Raw genomic sequence first — 27,872 nt, 5'->3', positions numbered from 1 at the left:
ATTTTTTTCCCTGTATTTTTCATATTGAATGATTTCTATCTATCTGTTTTCAAGCTCAATGACCCTTTCTTCTATCATCTTTAATCTGCTGTTTTGTTCATCTAGTGAATTTTTATTTAAAATACTGTAAGTTCTGGAATTTATTTTGGGTTCTTTATTGGTTCTGTTACTTTCTTGAGATTTCTCATCTGTTTATTAATTATAGCCATATTTTCCTTTAAGTCAGCTGGATGATGTCTAGTACCTTTTACTCTGCCAGGGCCAGTCTTTTAGGCAAAATTTCTTGCTTTTATGCTTCGTTTTGTGATTGGATTGCAAGAGTAGTTGGCAGGATCTCTTAATGTTCATCTAGCAGTTTTTTATTGTCTGCTATTTACCTAGCATTTTGCTGGATGCAGTGATGAACAGGACAGATAATGATCTCTGTCCTTGAGGAGATAATAGTCCTCTACCTAAAATATCTTATCCTAATTGTAGATTTACAGAGCTTGACTAATTTCCTTTCTGGCTTTCATTTGACTGAAAGTCTTTTTCTTTTTTTAGAGGACAGAAGTTGACTTCCCAGACCATTAATTTTTAGAGTTACATTTTTAAATTAGCTTTAAAGATATGAAGCCCAGTGTTTCATTGCAACCTTAAACATACCATTTACCATAAAATACTCATTTTTTGTTGTTGCTTAACCACTATCACTCTCTATTTACAAGGTGAGTATTTCTCTATATACATAAGTAAAATAAGAATACTGTTCAGTTTACATAATATTAATCATCACAAGTAGATACTTCTAAAACGTCATCTACAAACTGTATGTTAAGTAATTTTACTGTCATCATACAGAGACATTTCCTATTGAAACATTTGACTGTTTTCATGTCATTTATATAACTATTTTTAGTGTTTGTTTCATCATCTGTAAAATAAAGAAATTGGAGTAAATGATCTTTGAGATCTATTCTGGATTCAGAATTGTATATCTGATTGCAAAGCAAACATTCAGAGGTAAATGATTTTTTGTAACAGTCATGTATTGTTACTGTACTTCATTTTCTAAATGTCATCAGTTTTCTATAGTATATAATCTTTTAATTATGAACCACATATTTTTGTTGAATCTTTCTGCCAAAACCTTGAGAGTTCTGAGAATAGGTAAAAATTACTACAATTGTAATGCTTTACGGTGTCCAGCACTCTAATTTTTGGAGAGCGAGCATAAGCAGAGTGCTTATTTTCACAGACATTGCAGACAGATATTTGGTTTCACTATTGGCCTTCCCACTTTCTAGTCATTTGAACTTGGCTACGCTCCTTAGCCTCTCTGTAAGCTTTTGTTTCTTCACCTCTATAAAAAGGGGTCTTAATACTACCTACCTACATCAGAGAGTCATTGTAATGACTAAACGAGATAATAAATATATAGCCTTTTTAGTATAAGGCTTGCCATTTGGTAAGTACACGGTAAATATTTGGTATTATATTAATTTTAGTTTTAGTTTTAGTTTTGCTTTTATATTAATTTTAGGCTAAACTGGTGTTTTGAAGAAAATTCAAAATATAGTAGCTCAAATACGGTAGAACTATACTGACTTACAGGTCCAGTCTGGCAAGGTCCCTACGGTCTCTGATGTCATCAAAGGGTTCAGATGTCTTCTATCCTGTTAATCCAGCTATTTTGGCCTCCAGCCTGGTATAATGTCCTCTTGGATTTGGCCAAGACTGGGTCACTGCCACTTCTTTGCCCCAGTCTGGAGGAAGTCCAGGGCAAATGCTTTCTTTCTATACCAGTGACTCACATGTCTAGTATATAGCAAGTTGCACATACCACTTTTGCTTACTCTTTTGGTAAGAGCAGCTAAAAGCTGTAACAGAACCTGGGAAATGTCTTTTTTTCTGGGCAGCCATGTGCACAGTTAAAATTCTTACTCTGGAAGAAATGCTGATATTTATAGGACAAGTTATCAAACAAATTCTGCAATAGCTATTTCTTGTATTATTACTGCTAGTAGCATTACTGTTACTGCAGAATTACATTATATACCTACAGTATTTGTATAGTTTCAATTACATGCACTAGGATAGGTAAGGGAAGAGTGGGCAGAGAAGAGAATGAATTTTTTTCTGCTTCATGTGAGATGAAATGGGAAATATGAGTGGTTCTCTGCTGAGTGTGATTCTTGTGTTTAAAGATAGATATTTTTTTTTAATTTCTTTTTTTTTTTATTATACTTTAGGTTTTAGGGTACATGTGCACAATGTGCAGGTTTGTTACATATGTATCCATGTGCCATGTTGATTTCCTGCACCCATTAACTCGTCATTTAGCATTAGGTATATCTCCTAATGCTGTCCCTCCCCCTCCCCCCACCCCACAACAGTCCCCGGAATGTGATGTTCCCCTTCCTGTGTCCATGAGTTCTCATTGTTCAATTCCCACCTATGAGTGAGAACATGCGGTGTTTGGTTTTTTGTCCTTGCGATAGTTTACTGAGAATGATGTTTTCCAGTTTCATCCATGTCCCTACAAAGGACACGAACTCATCATTTTTTATGGCTGCATAGTATTCCATGGTGTATATGTGCCACATTTTCTTAATCCAGTCTATCGTTGTTGGACATTTGGGTTGGTTCCAACTCTTTGCTATTGTGAATAGTGCCGCAATAAACATACGTGTGCATGTGTCTTTATAGCAGCATGGTTTATAGTCCTTTGGGTATATACCCAGTAATGGGATGGCTGGGTCAAATAGTATTTCTAGTTCTAGATCCCTGAGGAATCGCCACACTGACTTCCACAATGGTTGAACTAGTTTACAGTCCCACCAACAGTGTAAAAGTGTTCCTATTTCTCCACATCCTCTCCAGCACCTGTTGTTTCCTGACTTTTTAATGATGGCCATTCTAACTGGTGTGAGATGGTATCTCACTGTGGTTTTGATTTGCATTTCTCTGATGGCCAGTGATGATGAGCATTTCTTCATGTGTTTTTTGGCTGCATAAATGTCTTCTTTTGAGAAGTGTCTGTTCATGTCCTTTGCCCACCTTTTGATGGGGTTGTTTGTTTTTTTCTTGTAAATTTGTTTGAGTTCATTGTAGATTCTGGATGTTAGCCCTTTGTCAGATGAGTAGGTTGCAAAAATTTTCTCCCATTCTGTAGGTTGCCTGTTCACTCTGATAGTAGTTTCTTTTGCTGTGCAGAAGCTCTTTAGTTTAATTAGATCCCATTTGTCAATTTTGGCTTTTGTTGCCATTGCTTTTGGTGTTTTAGACATGAAGTCCTTGCCCACGCCTATGTCCTGAATGGTATTGCCTAGGTTTTCTTGTAGGATTTTAATGGTTTTAGGTCTAACATTTAAGTCTTTAATCCATCTTGAATTAATTTTTGTATAAGGTGTAAGGAAGGGATCCAGTTTCAGCTTTCTACATATGGCTAGCCAGTTTTCCCACTCTCCCAAGACTAAATCAGGAAGAAGTCGAATCTCTGAATAGACCAATAACAGGTTCTGAAATTGTGGCAATAATCAATAGCTTACCAACCAAAAAGAGTCCAGGACCTGATGGATTCACAGCTGAATTCTACCAGAGGTACAAGGAGGAACTGGTACCATTCCTTCTGAAACTATTCCAATCGATAGGAAAAGAGGGAATCCTCCCTAACACATTTTATGAAGCCAGCATCATCCTGATACCAAAGCCAGGCAGAGACACAACCAAAAAAAGAGAATTTTAGACCAATATCCTTGATGAACATTGATGCAAAAATCCTCAATAAAATACTGGCAAACCGAATCCAGCAGCACATCAAAAAGCTTATACACCATGATCAAGTGGGCTTCATCCCTGGGATGCAAGGCTGGTTCAACATACGCAAATCAATAAATGTAATCCAGCATATAAACAGAACCAAAGACAAAAACCACATGATTATCTCAATAGATGCAGAAAAGGCCTTTGATAAAATTCAACAACCCTTCATGCTAAAAACTCTCAATAAATTAGGTATTGATGGGACGTATCTCAAAATAATAAGAGCTATATACGACAAACCCACAGCCAATATCATACTGAATGGGCAAAAACTGGAAGCATTCCCTCTGAAAACTGGCACAAGACAGGGATGCCCTCTCTCACTGCTCCTATTCAACATAGTGCTGGAAGTTCTGGCCAGAGCAATCAGGCAGGAGAAGGAAATAAAGGGTATTCAATTAGGAAAAGAGGAAGTCAAACTGTCCCTGTTTGCAGATGACATGATTGTATATCTAGAGAATCCCATTGTCTCAGCCCAAAATCTCCTTAAGCTGATTAGCAACTTCAGCAAAGTCTCAGGATACAAAATCAATGTACAAAAATCACAAGCATTCTTGTACACCAATCACAGACAAACAGAGAGCCAAATCATGAGTGAACTCCCATTCACAATTGCTTCAAAGAGAATAAAATACCTAGGAATCCAACTTACAAGGGATGTGAAGGACCTCTTCAAGGAGAACTACAAACCACTGCTCAATGAAATAAAAGAGGATACAAACAAATGGAAGAACATTCCATGCTCATGGGTTGGAAGAATCAATATCGTGAAAATGGCCATACTGCCCAAAGTAATTTATAGATTCAATGCCATCCCCATCAAGCTACCAATGACTTTCTTCACAGAATTGGAAAAAACTACTTTAAAGTTCATATGGAACCAAAAAAGAGCCCACATCGCCAAGTCAATCCTAAGCCAAAAGAACAAAGCTGGAGGTATCACGCTACCTGACTTCAAACTATACTACAAGGCTACAGTAACCAAAACAGCATGGTACTGGTACCACAACAGAGATATAGATCAATGGAACAGAACAGAGCCCTCAGAAATGATGCCGCATATCTACAACTATCTGATCTTTGACAAACCTGACAAAAACAAGAAATGGGGAAAGGATTCCCTATTTAATAAAGATAGATATTTTTAAACAATATACAAACCAATCACTTTGTCTGATGGTCAGGTAGGGTAATATCAATATAGTACAATTTTGGGAGAAGATTGGCCAAGCTGGACTTACTGATAGTGTGATCTTTTGAGATGCACCATCCTATGAGATTTTCAAAGATAATTTCACCTATTCCTAACTTTTGTCTTATTAGCTGTTTGGACAGTTTAACACATAGGTGAGATTTAACTACCACAGTACTAGTAAAAAATTAGTATTTGGAAAACTGCTGTCACTCAGCTGTTTAGTTTACTAGTTACAGCATATCAGGCAGAGAAGGTTTTTTTAGTTAAAAAATGTATGGATGTTGAATTCCTTATAGCTAGGTTACAGAAAAATTGATATTCCAGTTTTGAGACAGTGGACATCTCTATTGAAAGAAACAGAGAAGAACTATCAAGGGTGTCTTTAATCGCCTTTTATCTCATACTTTTACAAGGAGCTAAAGGAGTTTTTAGTTTTAAGCAATAATAAAATATATTCTTTTTAAATTCAGAGTGAATTTAATCTAAAATTTATTCTTCTATCTCTTATTGATGTACTTTATTTTAAGCAATCCCAAACAGTTAAAAATAATTTTCCACTAAAAATAAATTAGGATAAATGCACTTAAACTAATTATTGCTTCACAAAAATAGTCACAAAATGATCTTCTCTTTCATTAAGTTTCTCTTGTGGATTAAAATGATTTTGTTGGCAAGATTTTTCTTGTCTTACTATTTTTAAGGGGCGCATTTTCTGTGCTAAAAGAGGCATAGCAGTGAAATGTTTTAGAATCTTAGATGAGACTTAGAGGTCACTTTGTCTAACCTAACTCTGTGGGCAAGAATCCATTCTAGAACAATCTGCAGGGTGACCATTCAGTCTTTCTTTGAGTGTTTCTATAATTTGGAGTGCATGTCTTTGTGCCTTTTATTTTTGGACCATTCTGTTTAACATAATCAATATTGTAAGGGTCAAACTCAGTATGTGCTCACAGCAGTTTTTGCTTCTCAAAATTCGAACTCTAACCAACAGTCTGATTACCACCTAGGATTATGAAAATTACTTGGAGTTCTGTCCTTTCGCCATAAATCATGCCTTAGGAATTTAGAGGTCGTTTTCTAACTGTCTGCCCAGGGCACAAGTTTCTTCCACAGCCTTCTGATACCATTCCAGTCCTAGCACAAAACAGGTGTTGAATAAACATAGATTGCTGAATGTGATTTTTATCTACACTGTTGCTCTTAACAAAGTGGGTGCTCAGTGTTTTGAAGAATGAGTTGGGATTGCAAAGCCTCAAGTAGCTAGGGATTTGGAGAACCAGACCTAATCTGAGCCTGAAAAGCAAAAGCAGACCTGGAGATGAGTTGTTACTACCTCAGACTAAATAAAGATCCATCAGAATGATAAATGAGAGTGAGAGCAGCGGGCATTATGGTAAAACTTTCTCTGTGATCTTGAGAGGAACCACTCTCATCTTTGTGTTTTTATACACGATGGAACACTTGGACATAGTAAGTAGTGGTATATAAAAGATCCTTGGAAAATGCTTCCATATTTCTGTTAAATAATACATAGAGAAATCTTTGACCAATTAGGTAAAAATTATCAGAATTGTTACTCTTCAATATAAGAAACAATGCATTATAAAATTTTGTAAGATTTATTACTGTTGACACGATTATCTACTATACTAGAAATGGAATAAACATGAGAAATGTGAGAATAGCGTCTTTTTTCCCAGTCTTTTAGTCTGGAGTAATTGAATTCTGGAGTTCTGTATAGATATTATAGCTTTATTTCTGTGTAGTATATTTGTTTTTCTGCCTTTGCAGGAGCTGTAAATAAGGTTGACTGGATATGTCTCATCTGGTATTACAGCCGATTAATGTGGACTTGAGATCTTGGCTGCCCAAAGGTTATTTATAACTTTCAGGCATATTCTGGTAGAATGCTGGATGTCAAGGGAGAGGATGTCATGTTACATGAGATGTTCCTGGACACATGGTCTTTGTTGTTGTTGTTGTTGTTGTTTTGGAGACGACACTCTCTTGCCCAGCTGGAGTGCAGTGGTGCAGTCAGATCTCACTGTAACCTGAAATTCCTGGACTCAAGCAATCCTTCTGCATAGCTAAGGCTCTGGGCATGTGCCACAATGCCCGGCTTTTAAAAATTTTTTGTAGAGCTGAAGTCTTGCTATGTTGCCTAGGCTAGTTTTGAACTCCTGGCCTCAAGCGATCTTCCTGCCTTAGCCTCCCAAAGTGCTGGGATTACATATGTGAGCCACCACACCCATCCCAGTCTTGGATTTTTTATTTTGCTATTTTTCATAATGAAAAGCAAAGGATTGTTTGGGATCCATAGGTATCATATATTAGAGACTGCATATACAGGGTTAGATTTGAGGTTTGGGATTTATAGGCTTAAGATTTTTAACTCTTGGCTGGGCACGGTGGCTCATGCCTGTAATCCCAGCACTTTGGGAGGCCGAGGCAGGCGAGTCACAAGTTCAGGAGTTCAAGACCAGCCTGGCCAACGTGGTGAAATCCTGTCTCTCCTAAAAATACAAAATATTAGCTGGGTGTGGTGGTGGGCACCTGTAATTCCAGCTACTCGGGAGGCTGAGGCAAGAGAATCACTTGAACCCAGGAGGTGGAGGTTGCAGTGAGCTGAGATCGTGCCACTACACTCCAGCCTGGGTGACAGAGTGAGACTCCGTCTCAAAAGAAAAAGGGAGATTTTTTGCTGTGGATCCAAGCCTGTAGGACTCTGCCATGATCCTTTTTACCAGGAGGTCTTCCATGTAGGTATTTCACTTTCAAGGGACTTTTTGGAGTAGGAGTTATAATTAGTTGAGCAGTTATAGACCCTTTTGAAAATTTGACAAAAACTGCAAGCATTTTACCTAGCAAAGTATGTGTGCACATTGACATATCTTTATATACAGCTTAAGAGGAATACATTTTTACTGACCTCTTGGAGGCCATCGTTCTAGGACGTAATAGGTACTGGATTAAATACCCATGCTGAAAGTGAACCTCAGCTGTGGGAAAGTAGCTTAATGAGGACCTATGGGATATCTGTAGCTACTTAGCCCAAATGATTTTGTATCAGGATGTTAACACTTTGACTCTGTAATAATTTGGACATATAACTTTTCTAACTTGTTTTTACTTTCTAGTATATTTCTTTAGCTAATATTATTTTGAACCTATGTTTTATTGATTCTGTTATGTTTTTCAAAGTCTTACTGTTTCGTATTGCATTTTTTAAAAAATGCTTTTTTGTTGTGAAGTATAGCAAACGTACCAAAAAGTTACTAAAACACAAATGTACAATTTAATGAAAAATTTTGAGTGTAACTGTCAGCCAGGTCAAGAAATACAGCATTGTTAGTTCTCCGGCAGGCTACCTAGACTTCCAATCAAAACACCCTCCTTTTGGTAGAAGTAGTCATTAATCTGACTTTTAAGATAGTTATTTTCTTCTTGTTCTTTATAATTTTAGCATCTATATAATCATCTTGAAAATATCTTAATCTTTTAGAAAGTCATATATTGACATTTATTGTATATATTTTTGTTTTGCTGTCTCTCAAAAGTATGCTTCTGTGTATCTTTTATGTTGCTGTAGGTACTTGTAGTTCATCTACTTTCATTGCTGTATCATTTTTCCATTATATGAGTATACCACAGTTTGTTGGCTATACCTTGTTCAAGATTATCATGATATTTGCCAAGAGAACTTTTGATTCTGTATCGTATATTTGCCTTTAGATCAATTTCTCTCTTTAGTAATAAGTCAAATATTAACTAGTAAATTTGTTACATGTAAATTGAGAATTCAAAGAAGAGTTTGAAATCAATAATCAGCTTTTATTATAATCTGTTATTTTACTTTCAAGAACTCATAAGTCTATAATATATTGTTTTTCTAAATACTTCATATGTATTGTATACCTGGCCCATCAGAAAAGTGAATTAAGGAAATTCAGCAAATATTTGAACATTACTATGTTCTAGGTAGTAAGGCTTGTAGTATTTTAGTAGATGTATAGTTAATTTATTCTTTACATAGTGTCAAAATAAATAAGATCTATGTTTTTGTTTTTAAAACATCATAGTACAGGAAGCTATAAAGTGAACAGTTTAACTTTATGGGATTTTTTTTTTCCCCTGTACCCAGTGCTAATTCTTTGACTGTTCTTTCTAGAAAAAAAGGTAATAATGTTACATATCTATATCCTTAAAATATTACACAGTAGAATATTGATATTCACCTTTTATACTTTTTACTTAATAAGATATCTTGATTTCAACGACAATTAGCATTTTTTAATTAGGAAATCACAGAAGCTTAAAATAGAAATAGTGCTTGATATTCTCATTCTTCTAGATAACCTCATCACCCAATTTTTTATTATAGAAGCAAGGATCGTGGGAAATACTAACTTTTACATGTTAGAAATCATAAGATTTATTTATAGGGCATGATAAAATTTACCTATGGAAAATCATAACTTTAATTTGCTCTATATCTGTATTGTTTTCTTAGGCATTATTGGAGACCATGTTTGGTGTAAAAGTGATTATAACTGGGGATGCATTTGTTCCTGGAGAAAGAAGTGTCATTATCATGAACCATCGGACAAGAATGGACTGGATGTTCCTGTGGAATTGTCTGATGCGATATAGCTACCTCAGATTGGAGAAAATTTGCCTCAAAGCCAGTCTCAAAAGTGTTCCTGGATTTGGTAGGTTATTCACACATTATTTTAAATGGTTCATTCCTTTTAGATGTAATGCACCCACTGTAAAACTGACTTAAGCATTAAAGCGATTACATTTTTTTCCTCATTGGGCTAGAAACAATCTCTGGTTCTTTTGTCTTTAGTGGATCTGCTATGGCAGATGACTTTGTTTTAATCTCTTTTTAAAAAATATTACTCTGAAAGAGAAAATAAACTGTTCTCAAGGAAATGGATATATAGTATCTGAGGACCACAACATTGAAGGATATGAATTAATAGTTTAGTAACTTTTTATTGCAGGTAGCACTTGTGATTTCAGTCAGAAACTGGTCCATGCTGATAAAGTACTTGACATTGACTGATTCATTCATATTCATGTAGTAAATATTAATTGAATACCTAGGTTCGAAGCATTCATTATGCTAGGTGCTGGTACTTTCTGAACTTCCCCAATCTATAACTTTTTTAAAAAAATCTTTTTATCATGCTTGTATAATATAATATTAAAGTTCCTGGAAATGTTTATTTTAAATGGCTAGGAATACAGTATGTTCATTGTGTGTTGCAGAAGTAGGGATATTTCAGCACTGCATGTTAAAAATAAATGGCCTCCTTTCTCAACTTGCTACTTAATGTGAAATAAGGGAGGGGAAAGATTATAAATATATTCAAACCACTTATTCACATGGGTATATGAAGTACCCACTATATCCTCCTGACAGCCATGATCATTAATTACATTTATACTTCTATGGTTTATGTAGGTAACATTTCTTACTTAAACTGTGCACCCTCTTAAACCATTCCTCTATTAGTGTGCTGACATGGTTTATGATTTGTGAGGGCAAAGGGCAGGCCTTCACAGGATAGACTAGTAAGGATAGACTAGCAAGGGTGTTTGTAGTTGATTTACTGTTTGTGTGTGTGGTTTTTTTTTTTTATTTTTATTTGGGAGACGGAGTCTCGCTCTGTTCCCCAGCCTGGAGTACAGTGGCGCAGTCTGGGCTCACTGCAAGCTCCGGCTCTCTGCAAGCTCCACCTCGCAGGTTCACGCTATTCTCCTGGCTTAGCCTCCCAAGTAGCTGGGACCACAGGCACCAGCCACCACACCCGGCTATTTTTTTTGTATTTTTAGTAAAGACGGGGTTTCACCATGTTAGCCAGGATGGTCTCCATCTCCTGAGCTCGTAAGCCGCCTGCCTTGGCCTCCCAAAGTGCTGGAACAGGTGTGAGCCACTGCGCCCAGCCAACTGTTTGTGTTTTAATTGCCTTTGTACTTAGAGCTCTTTGCCACTTTTCCAATATAGTGATCTCAGGGTAGTCACATTTCTTACATGGCAGCTGGCTTTCCTTAGAGAACACTTTCACTTGAGAACCAGCAAGAAGCTGCAAGGTATTTTATGACCTAGCCTTACAATTCAAACAGGATCACTCCTACCATATGTTATTGGTGGAAGCAGTTACCATCCTCAAAGATTCTAGAGGAGGGAGCATAGACCCCACAGATTGAAGATGTGTCTAAGATCTCAGTATTTAAAAAACTGCCACATCCCGAAGAGGACTGATAAATAAAAGAGAAGGCACATATTACCAGTAGCAAGATTGATTCTACATGAGATATACTAACAGGGTATTAAGAATAACATTATACCAATGACTTTAAAAGTGTATATGAGATTTAAAAAATACAGAAAAATACAACTGACAAAATCTTTCATTAACAGAAAATGAAAAAGCCACAGTTATGTGTCTAATAGAGATTGCATCCATAGTTAAAAGTCTTCTTACAGAGGTTTTTGTAGGACAATGGCAGCTGTGTATTTTTCTTCACCCTAATTTAAAAAAAAATTATGAAATCAAGCAGGAGAGGAAAGAAAACCATATATCACCCATCTCTTTTAGTATGAGAAGACAAATAATGCGATAAGCGTTCAATTGATTTATGAAGAGAAATAAATTCCATAACATTTCCTTCTGCCCTCCCGTCCTTACAAATTTAAGAGTACTAAGAGTGGGGAGAAGAAGAGTAAGAGTTGAATGACATGCACCTGAGGCTTGGCAGCAGTTCTGTCCCTTCTAGTGGTAGAGCATTGTGTGCATGTGTGTGTTCACCCCCAGGGTCAAAAAAGACTTGCCTTCCCAGCATTCTTGCTTCCAGTAAAGCCACACCACAGCATCCACAAACAGCTGCAGCCTAGGCCAGTGAGGCACTCAGTAGACACCACTGATGTTGATGAAAGCTGAAGAAATCATATGGAGTCTATATTACTGTTCTTACACGGAACCAAAATCAAGGCACCCTACCCAACTGAGACTATACGACATATCTACAGGAAAAAGTTTTTCCCTGTGAAAGCTATATCATAAAATTGGAAAAAGTGGCTGTTCCATTGTATGCACAGATACCAGTGTTAGGGACACAGGAAAAGTGAAAAGGCAAGGAAACTTGATGCCTCCAAAGGAACACAAGAATTCTCTAGTTAATATACCCCAAAGTAAAGGAAATCTATCAAATGCCTGAAAAGGAATTCAAAATAAAGGTCTTAAGGAAACTCAGCAAAATACAAGAGAACACAGATAAAGGATTCAACACCATCAGGAAACAATTCATGATCTCAATGAGAAATTCAGGAAAATGGTAGATATCATAAAAAAGAATCAAATCTCAAAACAAAAATACAGTAAATGAAATAAAAATAAAATCAAGAGCTTCAACAATAAACTAGATCAAGCAGAAGAAAGAATTTCTGAACCTGAAAACACATGTTTTCAAATAACCCAGCCAAATCGAAAGAAAGAATGAAGAAAGCTTACAGAACATCTGGAACATCATCAGGTGATCAATTTTTGCATTATGGGAGTTGGAGAAGAAGAGGTGAACAAAGGCATTGAAACCTACTTAATGAAATAATAGCTGAAAACTTTCCAAGTCTTGGGAGTAATATGGACATCCAGACACAGCAAGCCCAATGATCTTCAAATAGGTTGAACCTGAAAAGGCCTTCTCCAAGGCACTTTATGGTCAAACTCTCAAAAGTCAAGAGAGAATTCTATAAACAGCTAGAGAAAGATGTCAAATCACATAAAAGAGAATCCCCATCAGACTAATGGCAGATTTCTTAGCAGAAACTTTACAGGCCAGGAGAGAATGGGATAATATATTCAACGTGCTGAAAGAAAAAACTGTCAGCCGAGGGTACTATAACTGGCAATGCTATTCTTTAGAAATAAAGGAGAAATAGTCTTTCCCAGACAAGTGAAAATGAGGGAATTCATCATCACTAGACTGGCCCTAAAAGAAATGATTAATTACTTCTGTATCTGCAGTAAAAAACTGATATCCAAGCATTATGAAAACATGCAGATAAAACACACTAATAGAACAGATATATAGATGAAAAAGAGAAGGGAGTCAAACATTAACACTACAGAAAAATCACCAAATTGCATAGATAAACAATAAGACAGGAAGAAAGATACAAAAGATATACAAAATAACTGGAAATCAGTTTAAAAGCAGTGGGTATAAGTCCTCACCTATTAATAACGTTGAATGTAAAGCATTTAAATTCCCCTATTAAAAAATATAGACTGGCTGAATGAATTTTTTAAAAAAGACAAAGCAGGACCCAACTGTATGCTGCCTGCAAGAAGCTGACTTCACCCGTGAAGATACACATAGACTGAAAATGAAGGAATTGAGAAAGTCTATGCACATGGAAACCAAACATGAGCAGGAGTAGGTATGGTGTATCAGATAAAATAGACTTCAAGTTAAAAAAAGAAAAAAACCCACAACATAAAAAGTGACAAGGAAGGCAATTATTAATATATAGTGATAAAGGGATCAATTCAGCAAGAGGATATAACAATTATAAATATATCTATACACACACACACACACACACACACACACACACACACACGCACACACCAAACACCGGAACACCCAGATATATAAAGCAAATACTGTTAGATCTAAAGGGAGCGTTAGACTAGACCCCAATATAGTAATAGTTGAGGACTTCAGCACCTCACTCTCAGCAACAGATAGATGATCCAGACAGAAAATCAACCAAGACATATACTGGATTTAAACTGCATTATAAACCAAGTGGACCTAACAGATATTTAAATAATATTTCATTTAACAGCCACAGAATATACATTATTTTCATCAGTTCATGGAACATTCTCCAGGACAGATCATGTGTTAGGCCACAAAACAAGTTTCAGCAAATTTTAAAAAATCGAAATTATGTTAAGTATCCTGTCAGACCACAATGAAATAAAGTTAGAAATTAATAACAAGAGGAAATTTGGAAACTGTACCAATACTTGGAAATTAAACGTATTTCTGAATGACCAGTGGGTCAGTGAAGAAATTAAGAAGGAAATAAAAAAAAATTTGAAGCAAATGAAAATAGAAACATAACATACTGAAACCTATAGGATACAGCAAAAGCAGTAGTAAGAGTGCAGCTTACAACAGTAAATGCCTACATCAAAAAAGTAAAAAGATTTCAAATAAATAACCTAATGCACCTCTATGAACTAGGAAAGCAAGAACAAACCAAACTGAAAATTAGCAAAAGGAAAGATATAAGAAAGATTAGAGCAGAACTAAACAAAATAGAGACTAAAAAATACAAAGAGTCAATGAAATGGAATGTTGATTTTTTTGGAAAGATAGATAAAACTGATAAACCATTAGTTAGACTAAGTAACAAAGAGAGAAGATGAAAAAAAAAAATTAGGCCACGTGCAGTAGCTCATGGCTTTAGCACTTTGGGAGGCCAAGGCGGGTCGATCACCTGAGTCAGGAGTTGGAGACCAGCCTGGCCAACATGATGAAACCCCATCTCTACTAAAATACAAAAATTAGGCGGGTGTGGTGGTGGGCACCTGTAATCCCAGCTCCTTGGGAGGCTGAGGCAGGAGGATCGTTTGAACCCAGGAGGTGGAGGTTGCAGTGAGCCGAGATTGCACCACTGCACTGCAGCGTGGGTGACACAGCCAGACTCCATCTCAAAAAAAAAATTAGAACTGTAATAAAAAAATTAGAAATGTAATATGAGATATTACAGCTGATACCACAGAAATACAGAAGATCATTAGAGAATATTATGAATTACTATATGCCAGCCAATTGGAAAACATAGCAGAAATTGATAAATTCCTGAACATATAAACTGTCAAGATTGAAATAGGGAAAAATAGAAAACCCGAACAGACCAGTAACAAGTAATTAGACTAAATCAATAATTAAAAAAATCTCCCAGCAAAGAAAAGCTCAGGACCAGATGGCTTCACTACTGAATTCTACCAACCTCCCCCAACATTTTTTTTTTTTTTTGAGATGGAATCTGGCTCTGTCACCCAGGCTGGAGTGCAGTGGTGTGATCTTGGCTCACTCCAACCTCCACCTACCTGGTTCAAGCGATTCTCCTGCCTCAGCCTCCTGAGTAGCTAGGACTACAGGCGCACGCCACCACGCCCAGCTAATTTTTGTATTTTTAGTGGAGATGGGGTTTCACCATTTTGGCCAGGATCTCTTGACCTCGTGATCTGCCCACCTTGGCCTCCCAGAGTGCTGGGATTACAAGCTTGAGCCACCGTGCCCAGCCTTTTTTTGTTTTTTGTTTTTTGTTTTTTTTTTAACAGGGTCTCACTCTCACACATGCTAGAGTACAGTGACATGATCATAACTCACTGCAATCTTGAACTGGGCTCAAATGGTCCTTCCACCTCACCCTCCTCATGAGTAGCTAAAACTATTAATCCAAGCTCGCACAATGATGCCTGGCTAATTTTTTTAAAAATAAAACTTTAGAGCCAAGCATGTTTAATCAGGATCTAGACACCACTAAATGTTCTCTTTTAATGTTATATATACTGTTTTAACAGGCTTGGCTGGTCTACCTTCAATTTATTTAATAACATGTATTACAAAACTATATAAACAAAAACCTTAGATTACCATGTATGGATCATGCTAAAGTAAACTGTCCGCTAATCATTTTAAAGAATCTTCTCTTGGATAAATGGTTTGTGCTTCTTAATCATGGTCCATCTTAAATTAGATGTCAAAAAAATTTTCAATTTGGGTATAATTTCAGGAGAAGGAAAAGGTAAAAGAATCTCTAATAATTTGTTATTATGTGCTGTGTACAGAATACTGTGTAAGGGACTTTATATACATTATCTTATTTAAAGGTCACAACTGCATATCATAACATAATCCTCTTAAAGAAAATGGAGTTTAAGAATGTTAAATAATTTGCCTTGTTCCACATAGATACTATGGGGTAGCAATAAATTATGAAACCGGGTCTGTTTAGTTCTAGAGTCAAGGCATAAAAATATTTAATTTTAAATAAAATGTTTAATTACTTAAATTTTTATGTATTATAACTAACAGGTACATTGTACAAAATCAAAAGCTACAAAGAGTTGTATACTGAAAATACATTTTTTGTCTCATCCTGGCTCTGTAGTCACTTGGTTTCCCCAAAACAGTCGTTAACAGTTGTTTTTAGAGCTATTCCATGCATGTATAAGCAGACTGTTTTCTTACACTCAATTTTGTTAAATAGAAATGGGTGTAACAAAATATATACACTGTTCTTCATATTTTTAAAAAAGTATTTAGCAATATATGTTGGAGATTATTCCATGTCAGTGTATCTATTGCTGCATTATTTTTAAATGATATCACAGTATTTAAGGATACATATTTTTAACTCATCCACTGTTTAAATTTTTCCAATCTTCAGCACTTACTAATAATGTTGCAGTGATTTTCTTTGTCTGTGCCGTATTTCACATAAAACTGAATTTATCAGTAAGAGTTGAAACCTAGATCAGAGTTTGAGAGATATCGTCCATATCCATCCATAGGAATTAAATCAATTTATATTTCAAACAACAGTATATATGCTGTTTCATTACACTCTCAAAAATATGGTGCTATGAAATACCTGGTCTTTGTCAAACTTAGATAAAGAAGATATTTCAATGTAGGTTTATATTTATTTTTCTTTATTTTCCTTTCTTTTTTTTTTTTTTGAGATGAAGTCTCCCTCTTGTCCCCCAGGCTAGAGTGCAATGGTGCAATCTCGGCTCACTGCAACATCCGCCTCCCAGGTTCAAGCAATTCTCCTGCCTTAGCCTCCCGAGTAGCTGGGATTACAGGCGCCTGCCACCATGCCTGGCTAATTTTTGTATTTTAAGTAGAGACGGGGTTTCACTGTGTTGGCCAAGCTGGTCTTGAACTCCTGACCTCGTGATTCGCCTGCCTTAGCCTCCCAAAGTGCTGAGATTACAGGTGTGAGCCACCACGCCTGGCCGTGTTTATTTTTCTTAAAGGTGATGAGGCTGGACATTTTTCTGTTGGAATGTTAGTTTTTATCCTTTTGGGCTATACAAATTCTTAGTAGAAATATTAACATTTTGTCTGGGGTGAGTTGCTAATATTTTCTCTGTCTTTTGTCCATTTTCTTTGTTTAGGTTATTTTTTTTCTAGTGGAACTACTGTTTTTATGCAGTCAAACTGATTAATCTTTTATGTCATCTGAATTTTGTAGCAAACTTAGCTTTTCCATCATGCTTTTATGGTTTCGCTTGTCATGCTTATTCTGGTCTAAGCTAGGAGAGCTGGGCATGGTAATTCCAGCTTTTTGGTTGGCTGAGGAGTTGAGCCCAGGAGTTTAAGACTACATTGAGCTATGACTGCACCACTGCACTCCAGCCTGGGTGGCAGAGTGAGACCCTGTCTCTTAAAAAAGAAAAAAAAAAAGTTATTAAATAAAAAACCTAGGAGAAAGGGACTTCTTGTTTATCCCCCCAAATAGCTACTAAGCCCAGTACTCTTTTCTGAATAATTAATCTTTTCTTGATTAGTTTGAAATGTCACATTTTATCAGGATTTATTTTATTCTGAATTTCCATTTGTTATAGGGTCTGTTTCCAGGCTTTCTGTTCTCTTCTGTTGATCTAATTATGCATAAGTACCATGCTGTTTTATTTACCATACCTTTATATTACTTTTAATATATTACTTACATTCAATAAAATTAACCAGTTTTAAATTGCATACTCTCACATAACTCACAACAGTCAAGTTAATTGTATCCTTGTGCCCTTTTGCACCCAAACCCCTGGATAATATGGTAAATGTGTGTTTACCTTTATAACTTACTTCCATACAATTTTTCTCTTTTTACATTTTTACCAGTAATGTAAGAGAGAATTCCAGGTGTCCCATATCCTTCTTAGCATTAGGTATTATCAGTCTTTCTGACTTCAGCTATTTTTGTGGCTTTGTTGTGGCAACTTAGTGTGGTTTCAATTTTCATTTCTCTTAAGATTAGGGATTTTGATCCTCTTCTCCTGTGCTCATTGGCCATTCATATAGCTTGTTTTGTGATGTTTCTAGTCATATCTTTTCTCCTTTATTTATGGGTTGTTTCTTCTCTATTGCTGTATAAGAGTTCTTCAAAAATTCTGGATATAGCTCTTGATAGATACGATTTTTGCAGTTTTTTACCCCAGACTGTGGTTTACCTTTCTACTTTTTTTAAACCTGTCTTTCAAAGAGCAAACTTTATCTTCATTAGGTCTTTTTAAACCATTTCTTCTTATTGTTCTTTCTTTGTCTAACCTTGTGTCACAAATATTTTCCCCTCCCAAGAAGTTTAATGGTCTTACTTCTTAACTTTATGTATGACCCATTTTGATTCAATTTTTATTGTGAGGCAGGGTCAGTGATTATTTTTTTACTATACAGCTTTCCAGTTTTCCAGCAGCTTTTATTAAAAGGTCTACCCACTATCCACTCAACTAACTTAACGCATTTTTGAAAATTATTTGTCTGGTAAGTGTTATTTCATCAATGTCACTCTGTCATGATACTGTAATTTTATAGCGAGAATTGAAATCAGCAGTTCTTTTAAATTTTTTTCAACTATTTGAGTATTTTTCCTCTCCATTAAAATTTTAAAATAAGCTTGGTAATTTCTTCAAAAAATCCTCAAGATTTTTATTGTGATTTCATTGAATCTAATTTCCGTTTGCAGTACTTGCAATTTTTCATATAAAGGTCTTTCACAACTTGGATTTGATTTGTTTCTGAGTATTTTTGATTGACGCTATTGTGGAGTTGTTTTAAATTTTTACTTTCCAATTGTTTGCTGCCAGTTTATAGAAATGCAGTTGATATTTGTATCTTGCAACTTTTCTAAATTCAACTGTTCTACATGCTTTGTGGGTTCCTTAGGATTTCTATATACATAATCACATTGCTTGTATGTAAATATTATTTTAATTTTAATATTAAACTTTTATGCCTTTTTTTTTTTTTGTCTTATTGCAGTGGCTATTCTTTTAGTATAATGTTAAGTAGAAGTGTTGAGGGCAGACATCCTTGCCGTGTTCCTGATGTTAGGTAGAAAGCCTTGAGCCTTTCACTGTTGAGTATAATGCTAACTGTAGATTTTTCACAGATGCTCTTAAATAGGTTGAGGAGTTCCCTTCTATTCCTGATTTGCTGTGACTTTTATCATAAAATGGTGTCAAATTTGGTTTTAATGCTTTTTCTGTACCTATTAAAATGATAAGATGAATTTTCTCCCTTATTCTATTAATATGTTAAATTGCATTGGTTAATCTCTGATGGTAAACTAACCTTACATTTCTAGGATTATTTCCACTTAACCTTTTTATATATTTTTGGATTCAGTATGCTAATAGCTTTAAAGGGTTTTCATATCTGTGTTCATTAGGGATTTTGTTCTTTTTTCTTGTGAGATATTTATCTGTTTGTGACCTCATAAAATGAGATGGTCAGTGTTCTCTCCTTGCATGTTTTCTGTTAAGAGTTTGTATAGGACTGATGTTATTTCCTCTTTAAATGATTAAAGGAATTCACCAGTGAAGCCAGCTAAGCATGGAGTTTTTCTTTAGTGGGTGTCTTTTTAATTACAAACTCAATTTTTTGAGTTGATATTGAATTCTTTAGTTCATCTGTTTCTTGTAATTTTTCAAGAAATTGTTATCTAAGTTTTCAAACTAAAGTGTCAAACTAAGGAATCAAGTTGTTAATAATATTTTGTTAATTTTTTAATGCTTAAAGAGTCTGTAGTTAATCCCTTCTTTTATTTCTCACTTTTCTTGTTCAGTCTGGCTGGAGTTTTGTCAGTTTTATTGATTTGCCCCTCTCCCTTTAAAGAATCAGCTTTTGGTTTCATTGATTTCTTCCCCTCCCCTCATCAATCTGTGTTTTTAGTTTTACTGATTTCTAATCTTTATTATTTCCTAACTTTTATGTTCTTTGGGCTTAATTTGCTTTTTTTAAAATTTTTTAGGTTCTTAACATAGAAGCTTAAGCCATTGATCTAATACCATGTTCCTTTTTTAACACAGGTGTTTAGGACTACACATTTTCTTTCAGCACTGCTGTAGTTGTGTGTTGTATTCACATATTTTTCTGTGGACTGCCTTTAGCCCGAGGCTGAAAGCTTTGGAGAAGGGAACATACTCTTAGAGCTTTCCATCTCCCTTCCCGCAAGTGAACATGAGCTCCCACCAGTCTGTCAGCTTCTGCTCCCTCTCTAGTACCTTCTGATGATTACCTTTATCTTATGTCCAGATTTTGTCATTGTTTTCTACAGGGATGATTTGACCGATAGGGTCTTAACTCCATCATGCTAGAAAATGGAAACTGCTTAAGGACTTTTTTTCCTTTTTAACTATTAGGAGAAAGATTCCTGAAGCATAGAATTTTAGAATTGGCATAGAATTGAGAGATTACTTAGTTTCTCTTTATGCAATACAGGAATCATCCCTGACTCATTCTTTCTTCAATTAGTTACCAAATCCTAGTTTTTCTCAAAATATAAAAATATTCTGTGTCCAATTATGCTGTTAGTAGCTTGCAGGTTGTAGCTGAGCTCCTGATCGCTTGGTCCTTTGGATTATCCTTCCCTTCCTTTAGTCCCACCCTTAAATACCCAGTAGGGCTAGAGTCCTTCTCAACTTCCCCTCTGTGTGTTACTTCCATCAGCTTTGAATACCTGATGTGTGGGTATTCCTAAGGGATTATTCTTGTTTATCCTGAGGCCCACTTTGGATATTGGTTTATGAAGGTGGATACACCCTCCTACCCCTTACCTTACAGAAATCCATTAGACTTATGGTCCATAATCTTTTTCCTTCACCACTGAGTGTTTATTTCTCCTACTCTGTACTGGTATAGTCATTTTTATCATTCCAAACCTGTCCTTCTGCAAGACAAGAGGAAAATTCATCTTGAGCCCCTATTTAAGTATTTCATTCTTAACTTTTCCATTTGTTTATTTTCTTTTGCTTCCTGAGTTATAAGCTATTTACAGAGTATCTTACCCATTGAAGGCTCTTAACTATTTGTAAGCTTGATAGGATTTCATGAAAATGCGAACTACTAATGGGAACATATTTTGGATTGGAGAAAAAAAGATTTTAGAACCTCGAAAGCAAACAAATACAGAGTAATTTAAGCCAGGTGTAAGTGTAAGCAGCAAACAAAACAGCATGTTTGCCAATGAGAGTTAAAAAGGGAATTAAAGTTGGAGTTTGCTGGAGGAAATGATAGGGAAAAGAATGGATGCATGGTAGTGGTCAACTGTATACTGTTTGAGACTATACCAGTTTTAGCTTGTTGACAATTTGGTGTAATTTTAGGGAGTATTTAAGATTGCTATGCACATTTTTTTTTTCAAATAAATGTTTGCTTACCAGATGTTTAGAATATAATTATCTGGTCTATTTAATTCTTGTGCAAATGACTAAAGGAAAACACTGTATCTGTAATGCCAGGTTGGGAAACGGATGAGAGTTTAGAATAGAAAGTTCTTTTCTTAAAGTATAAAAGCAACAGACCTATGTAACAGGGTAGGAAATAAATCATTATAAGTATTTAGATTTCAGGTCAAGTTATAAAGAGTTTTGTTAAATTAACTAAACTGTTTAGAATTTATTAAGATGTACAGAATAGATTTTAAGAAAAAATGTTTCATAGAGTTCAGCTGTCTCTGATGGTGGTACATATGTAGATTTTTACTTCTAGCCAATTTTATGACCACTTAACTAGTGAAATGAAATATTAAACTTAAAACTGTCATAAAAAGTCCATTTGCCTAGTGATTTTGTGCCAGGAAATGCATGTGCCAATTGTACGTACCCAACTCATGGCTTCTTGGTTTCTCTGGATTATTAATCACTCTAGTGTGAGAAAAGAGTTTGAGCCTTTTAGAAAGCATGAAAAGGAGAGTAATATTAAAGAGATAGTGATTTAAAACCTGGCCAAGTCATGGATTAAGCCAGAAATTTTCCTGATATGACCTCATGATTTCATATTAAATTGTTATATAATTCTGGAATTCTAAAGCATTACATTCTGCAATGTAGCGTAGTGGTGAAAACTAGGAAAGGCACACATTGCGATATATCTAGATAACTCAGAGTGAGATCAGAGAGAAGCCAGCAGGAACAGCATGGCCGCTGATGAATGCTTTCAGCCATTCTCAGTTTTTCAAGACATACGAAGACTGTTATTGGATATGTAGAAGTTCCTGTAGTGGTCTGCTTTCAGAGGATAATGGAAACTGGATAGGAAGCTGTTCAGAAGTTCAGCCTCCCAGAATATAAACTGTCAAAATATTAAATGATTTTTTTAGTCAAATCTGATGAAATGATTAGAATTTTATTTTACATGCTGTTGATATTTTTACATATGAATTTTTCTTTTTAAAGATCATGAAGAAAAACAACTCAGTTACAATGTGTTGTTTACCTTTTTGGTACACTATAGGAACATGATGATAATGCATGCTGCTGTTAACATGAAAGTGGTTCAGTACAGTGATATGGGAATTGGAAAGACTCGTGGTCAGATTGTCAGTTTGATCTGTAGTTTATTGATGTATTTATAAACATTACAATAAATTTGTGTAAATAAATGTGCCATTGCTAACACAGTTTTAAAAATTACTACATTTATTGAAGTCACCTTAATTTATTTACTATTGCATGTTAACCACAAAGAATAGATGTCTATTTGACATATTTAAAATTTATAATGCCTAACTTTACCTCCTGTGAGAAGGAAAACTCCCCCTTTCTTACCCAGCTTCCTCCTACTTAAAACAGACATTCACTAAAATTAGAACAAAGTCAAGCATTGAAAATCTGCTTAGGTATGATGTACACTACTTAGGCAATGGAATTATTAAGTATCCAAACCTCAACATTATGTAGTATACCTGTTTTACACATCTACATATGTACCCCTTAAATATATAATAAAAATAATAAAATGCTTTTTGGTATAAAAAAAAAAGAACAAAGTCATGAATATTTTTGACTCTATCCAGTTTGGTGGGTTCTTTTTTTAATTCAACACAATTTCATGCTGCCCTCCTGTTCATAACAAGAAGAATAAGATGAATGGATTCATCTTATTGATGAATCTATTAAGATGAATAGATTCATCTTATTGGTGATTTTGTGCCAAGAAACTCACATGCTAGTTGTCCCTTCCTAAACTGTAGAAGACGCCCCACAGGACTCAGTAACATTCCACTCCTGCCAGTTCCTTTAGTACAATCATAGGCATTAGTTATGCTACCTACATTAGGTAAAGGTGCCTTATTACCCAAAAGTAAGAACAGCTCGAGCCTTCCTGGAATGAATCTCCGCAGCTAGTGTGTTTGAAGCTCCACCTGTGACTCTTTCTTCAAAGAGGGCTTCTAGTCAAGGATTCCTGGCTACTTATTAACTATGCTATAGCTATTACTGTCACAGCAGACTTTCTGATGTCCTGGCCTTCTTTATTACATTGATTAGATTATGGTATCCTATTAACTAATCATATAAAGCTTCACAACAGCCTTCTTCCCCTGTGTTATACTACATTACTTAATAACTAAAGGCCAGAATTAGTATTTTACCAATCTTAACAGTGAACCACTGTGATGCACACATCCTATGACAGAGAATGAAAATACCAGATATTGGCTTTCTCACCCTCCTGTCAGCAGGGATGGTTGTTTGAGCCAGTCTAACCAAAGGGTCTTATGGGAGTCTGTTGGAGTCTCTGGGAAAGATACTCCTCCTTAATAAGATGAAAGAAGTCAGTGAAGGTCCAGTGCCACTCTTTTCTGCTTGTGGACAGTTTTGTGTTAGCACATGAGGCTTGGAACTTTTGCAGACATTCCCTCAAAGAGGGAGAGGTCCTCAGACATCAGGAAGATGGCATACTAGAGTGAGAGATCCTGGCTCCTGAACTAGCATTGGGGCCAGACTTTATTTTATGTGAGAAGCATAAACCCAAATTGTTTATATGACTTTTAGATTGGTATTCTGTTATTTATAGCCAAAAGCATACTGATGTAACTTGCTTTCCCCTATTTCACCAGGCCGTAAGAAATGTATCCATTGTTTGATTTACTCATTCAGTAAATTTATTAATGCTAGTCATGAATGAAAATTTTTATGAAAACCATCAAAGAAAGTAGAATATATTAAACATATTTTAGTTCTGTTGCCTGGAAGACACACATACATCTCTGCTTATTTGTAGATATATAACAAATTATTTCATTTTAGCAATTCTACTGGTATTTGAAACATAAGTTTTGGTAATTGTTGATTTGGTAGTTTTGGTTGGAAGCATTGCTTGGTTGAGCTGAGTTTTGATGCATGGCTGGGAGGGTGGTAAGTAGTGGGGATATACTTTTGTTGACGAAAAGAGTCCAACTCTATAAAATATTTGAAGAGATTTATTCTGAGCCAAATGTGATTGACCGTGGCCTGTAACACAGCCCTCAAGAAATCCTGAGAACATGTGCGCAAAGTGGTCGGGGTACAGCTTGGGTTTATATATTTTAGGGAGCCACGGGACATCAATCAAATACATTTAAGAAATACATTGGTTTGGTTCAGAAAGGCGGGACAGCTTAAAGCAGGGGCTTCCAGGCTATAGGTAAATTTAAACATTTACTGGTTTACAATTGGCCGAGTTTATGTGAAGACCTGGGATTAATGGAAAGGATTATTTAGGTTAGTTAAGGTAAAGGATTGCGGAGACCAAGTTTTTTTGTGTAGAGGAATCTCTCAGATAGCAAACTTCAGAGAGAGAGAGCAGGTTGTAAAATGTTTCTTATCGGATTTAAAAGGGTGCCTGGCTCTTAGTTGATTGTCTCCTAGATCTGGAAAGAAAGGAAGGAAAACAAACAAACAAACAAAAAACCAAAAAAAAAAAAAAAAAAAAGGAAGGAAAACAAAGGGAGAAGGGGATTCTCTATAGAATGTGGATTTTTCCCACAAAAGACTTTGCAAGGCAATTTCAAAGTATGGCAAGGTAATATATTTTGGCGTAAAACATTTTGATTTTTTCCCTTGTTATGCCTGAGTAAGACTGGAAAGTAAGTCACAATATACAGGGTTAAACAAAGCTCATGTGATGAGAATTTATGGTTTGTAGGGCATGACTCCCTAGATCCCTTAGAAAGGAATTTGGGCAAGATAAAAAATTAGAGCTTAGTCTTCACTTTTTTCCATTGGGAAGAAAAGAAAGGTTCAATTCATTTAAATCATCTGCCAGGCAGTTTACCAGGATTACCCTTCTTTCTAGAATGACATTGAGAACTAAGTAATTTTTTAGGATGGCATTGAAATCTAAGTAACTTAAATGAAGCTTTTGTTTTGAATGTGTTAGCTGACTTCTGAACAGAGCTCAAGCCCTGAGCTGTGTGAAGTTGACAGTTTCTTTAGCCAGGAGAAATGGCTGGGAGCTTTAAGTTTATCTAATCAATCACTTACTGACATTAATGCAGTTGGTTACCTAAATTGGATATCCTGTTGATGTGTACTATTTCTAATACCTCAGCAAATTTACATTGCGTTAGGCTGCTAGATACCCCAGATGTGAGCTAGGAAGCGAATTTCACCTCTAGTACTTTTAGTACTCTCAGGTCTGCTGAAAATTGAGGAATTCCTTTGCTTAAATTAATAATTACATTCTAAAATGATCTAAAAGATATGCTTTTATAACGGTAACTTCAGTAGAAAGAAATACAGAATTTGGAGGGAGCTTTAGGGTTTTGAATCTGCTTTGTATTTGGTGGAAAAGCACAAATGAAATAAATCATATAATAATCAGTTTTGAACCAACTTTGAAATGGTACTTTGCAGTAATAATAGAAAAGATATGCAAGATGAACCCTCTGTATCTCATAGTTGGTAACTTTAATAGATAATTTGACTTCCGTGCCTTCAGTTGTTCTTTGTCTTGGGGCTAACTATCTGTAAATTGTGCAGGTGTTTTAAAAGAGAAAGGCAACATTGTAAGACCTGGGGGAAAAATGAATTAGCCGCTGTATTTATTATATATGTCATTTAAAAAAATATGGCTTTTCCCCATTTATTTCTTATAACAAATCTTACAGAAAATATTTTCCTTATGCTTGAAGTCAGATGTTTCTGAGTGTTACACTGTTGTGTAATGAATACCAGGCAGGGACATATTATGTAGCCAAGAATTAAAAATGTTCTTCGACAATGAAAATAATGTCAAAACTGTATCTTTGGAAATGCTGTTACTGATAATCTTCAATTATTGCAACCAAGTAATATGGTATAGTAAGCGAATTCCAAGTAAGATTATTTAGGTCTTGATTTTGAATGGAAAATGGCCATTATTTGTGTATTTTTTTAGTCAAACAGAAGTTTACATCAACAAATAGATGTTCTAAAGTAAACTTTTTATATGGAATCATTTTAGATTTATTGAAAATTTGTAATAACAGTACAGATAATTTTCCTATCTTTTTCACCCAGCTTCTCTGATGTTAACATCTTATATGGTATATCTGTCAAAACAAGAGGTTAATTTTGGTACAATACTATTAACAATGGACTTTATTCAGACTTCACCAGTTTTTCCACTAATGTCCTTTTGTGGTTCTAGGATCCAATTGAGAATACCACCTTGCTTTTTAGTCATTGTATCTTCGTAGTCTTCCTTCATTTTGTGATAGTCTTTTCTTGCTTTTCATGGTGCCTTTGAAAAGTACTGGTTGGACATTTTGTAGAATGTTCCTCAGTTTGAGTTTGTCTGATGTTTTCTCGTGATTAGACTAGAGCTGTATGTAGGCTTGGGGGAAGAATACTGCAGAGGTGGAGTACCCTTCTCATATCAGAGGTTCATGATGTCAGCATGACTTATCACTAGTGATGTTAATCTTAATCACTTAGTTAAGGTGGTATCACTCAGGTTTCTTTACTGCAAAGATGCTATTTTCCCCTTTACATTTACATACTCAATCCACTAAGCACAGCTCACACTCAAAGGCTGGCTGTTGGGGGAAAGGAATGAAGCTCCACCTCCTGGAGTGCAGAGTATTTATATATATTATTCATACTTCTGTGGAAAAAATTTGCCCCTACTCCCCATTTATTTCATTAGTAATTTAATTATATCAATATGGACTCACTGATATTTATTTTATTTTTTAGATTATAATCTGGTACTATCATTATTTTGCTGCTGAAAGTAACGGCCAGCTTTGGCCATTGGGAGTTTTCTTTTCTTCAGACAGGGTCTTGCTCTGTCATCCAGGTTGGTGTGCGGTGGTGCGTTCACAGCTCACTGCATCCTTGACCTCCTGGGCTCAAGCAATCCTTCCGCCTCAGTCTCCTTAATAGCTGGGACTATAGGTACATGCCACCTTGCCTGGCTAATTTAAAATAAATTTAAAAAAACAACAACTTTTTTTTTTGTAGAGAAGTGGGGGGTCTGGCTATGTTGCCCAGGTTGGTCTTGAACTCCTGGGCTCAAGCCATCCTCCTGCCTTGGCTTCCCAAAGTGCTGAGATTATAGGCATGAACCACTGTGCCCAGCCTGGGAGTTCCTGAAGGTTGGCTCTTATGTCCTTTTGACACACTACCATCTTTTTTCTTTTAACCACTTATTTTTTTGGCACTTTAAATTCTCCAGGTTCATCTTGTATTTTTCCTTGCCCCATCCCTAGACTCGGCATTTCTCTGAGGAGCCCTAGACCCCCCTTTTTTTTTGAAGAATGATGTGAGAAACTAAAATCTAGGCACTTACTGTGCTCTTTATGAGTTTC

At 35.6% G+C, this 27,872-nt stretch overlaps 1 protein-coding gene across 2 annotated transcripts in view; it reads left to right on the top strand.

Moving 5' to 3' along the window:
• The window catches only part of LCLAT1 (lysocardiolipin acyltransferase 1), a 189,179-nt gene that overhangs the window by 69,696 nt on the left and 91,611 nt on the right, over window positions 1–27,872 (top strand). For both annotated transcript variants that reach the window (XM_030799938.1, XM_030799939.1), the window contains one exon: window positions 9,510–9,708. In XM_030799938.1, coding sequence (XP_030655798.1) covers window positions 9,510–9,708 — 199 coding nt within the window. The remainder of the gene's footprint in view (window positions 1–9,509; window positions 9,709–27,872) is intronic.

The sequence above is a fragment of the Nomascus leucogenys genome, chromosome 19 (genome assembly GCF_006542625.1).
Source record: "Nomascus leucogenys isolate Asia chromosome 19, Asia_NLE_v1, whole genome shotgun sequence".
Classification (NCBI taxonomy): Eukaryota; Metazoa; Chordata; class Mammalia; order Primates; family Hylobatidae; genus Nomascus; species Nomascus leucogenys.
Note: the sequence above shows the minus strand (reverse complement) of the source record. Positions and strands in the feature narration are given on the sequence as shown.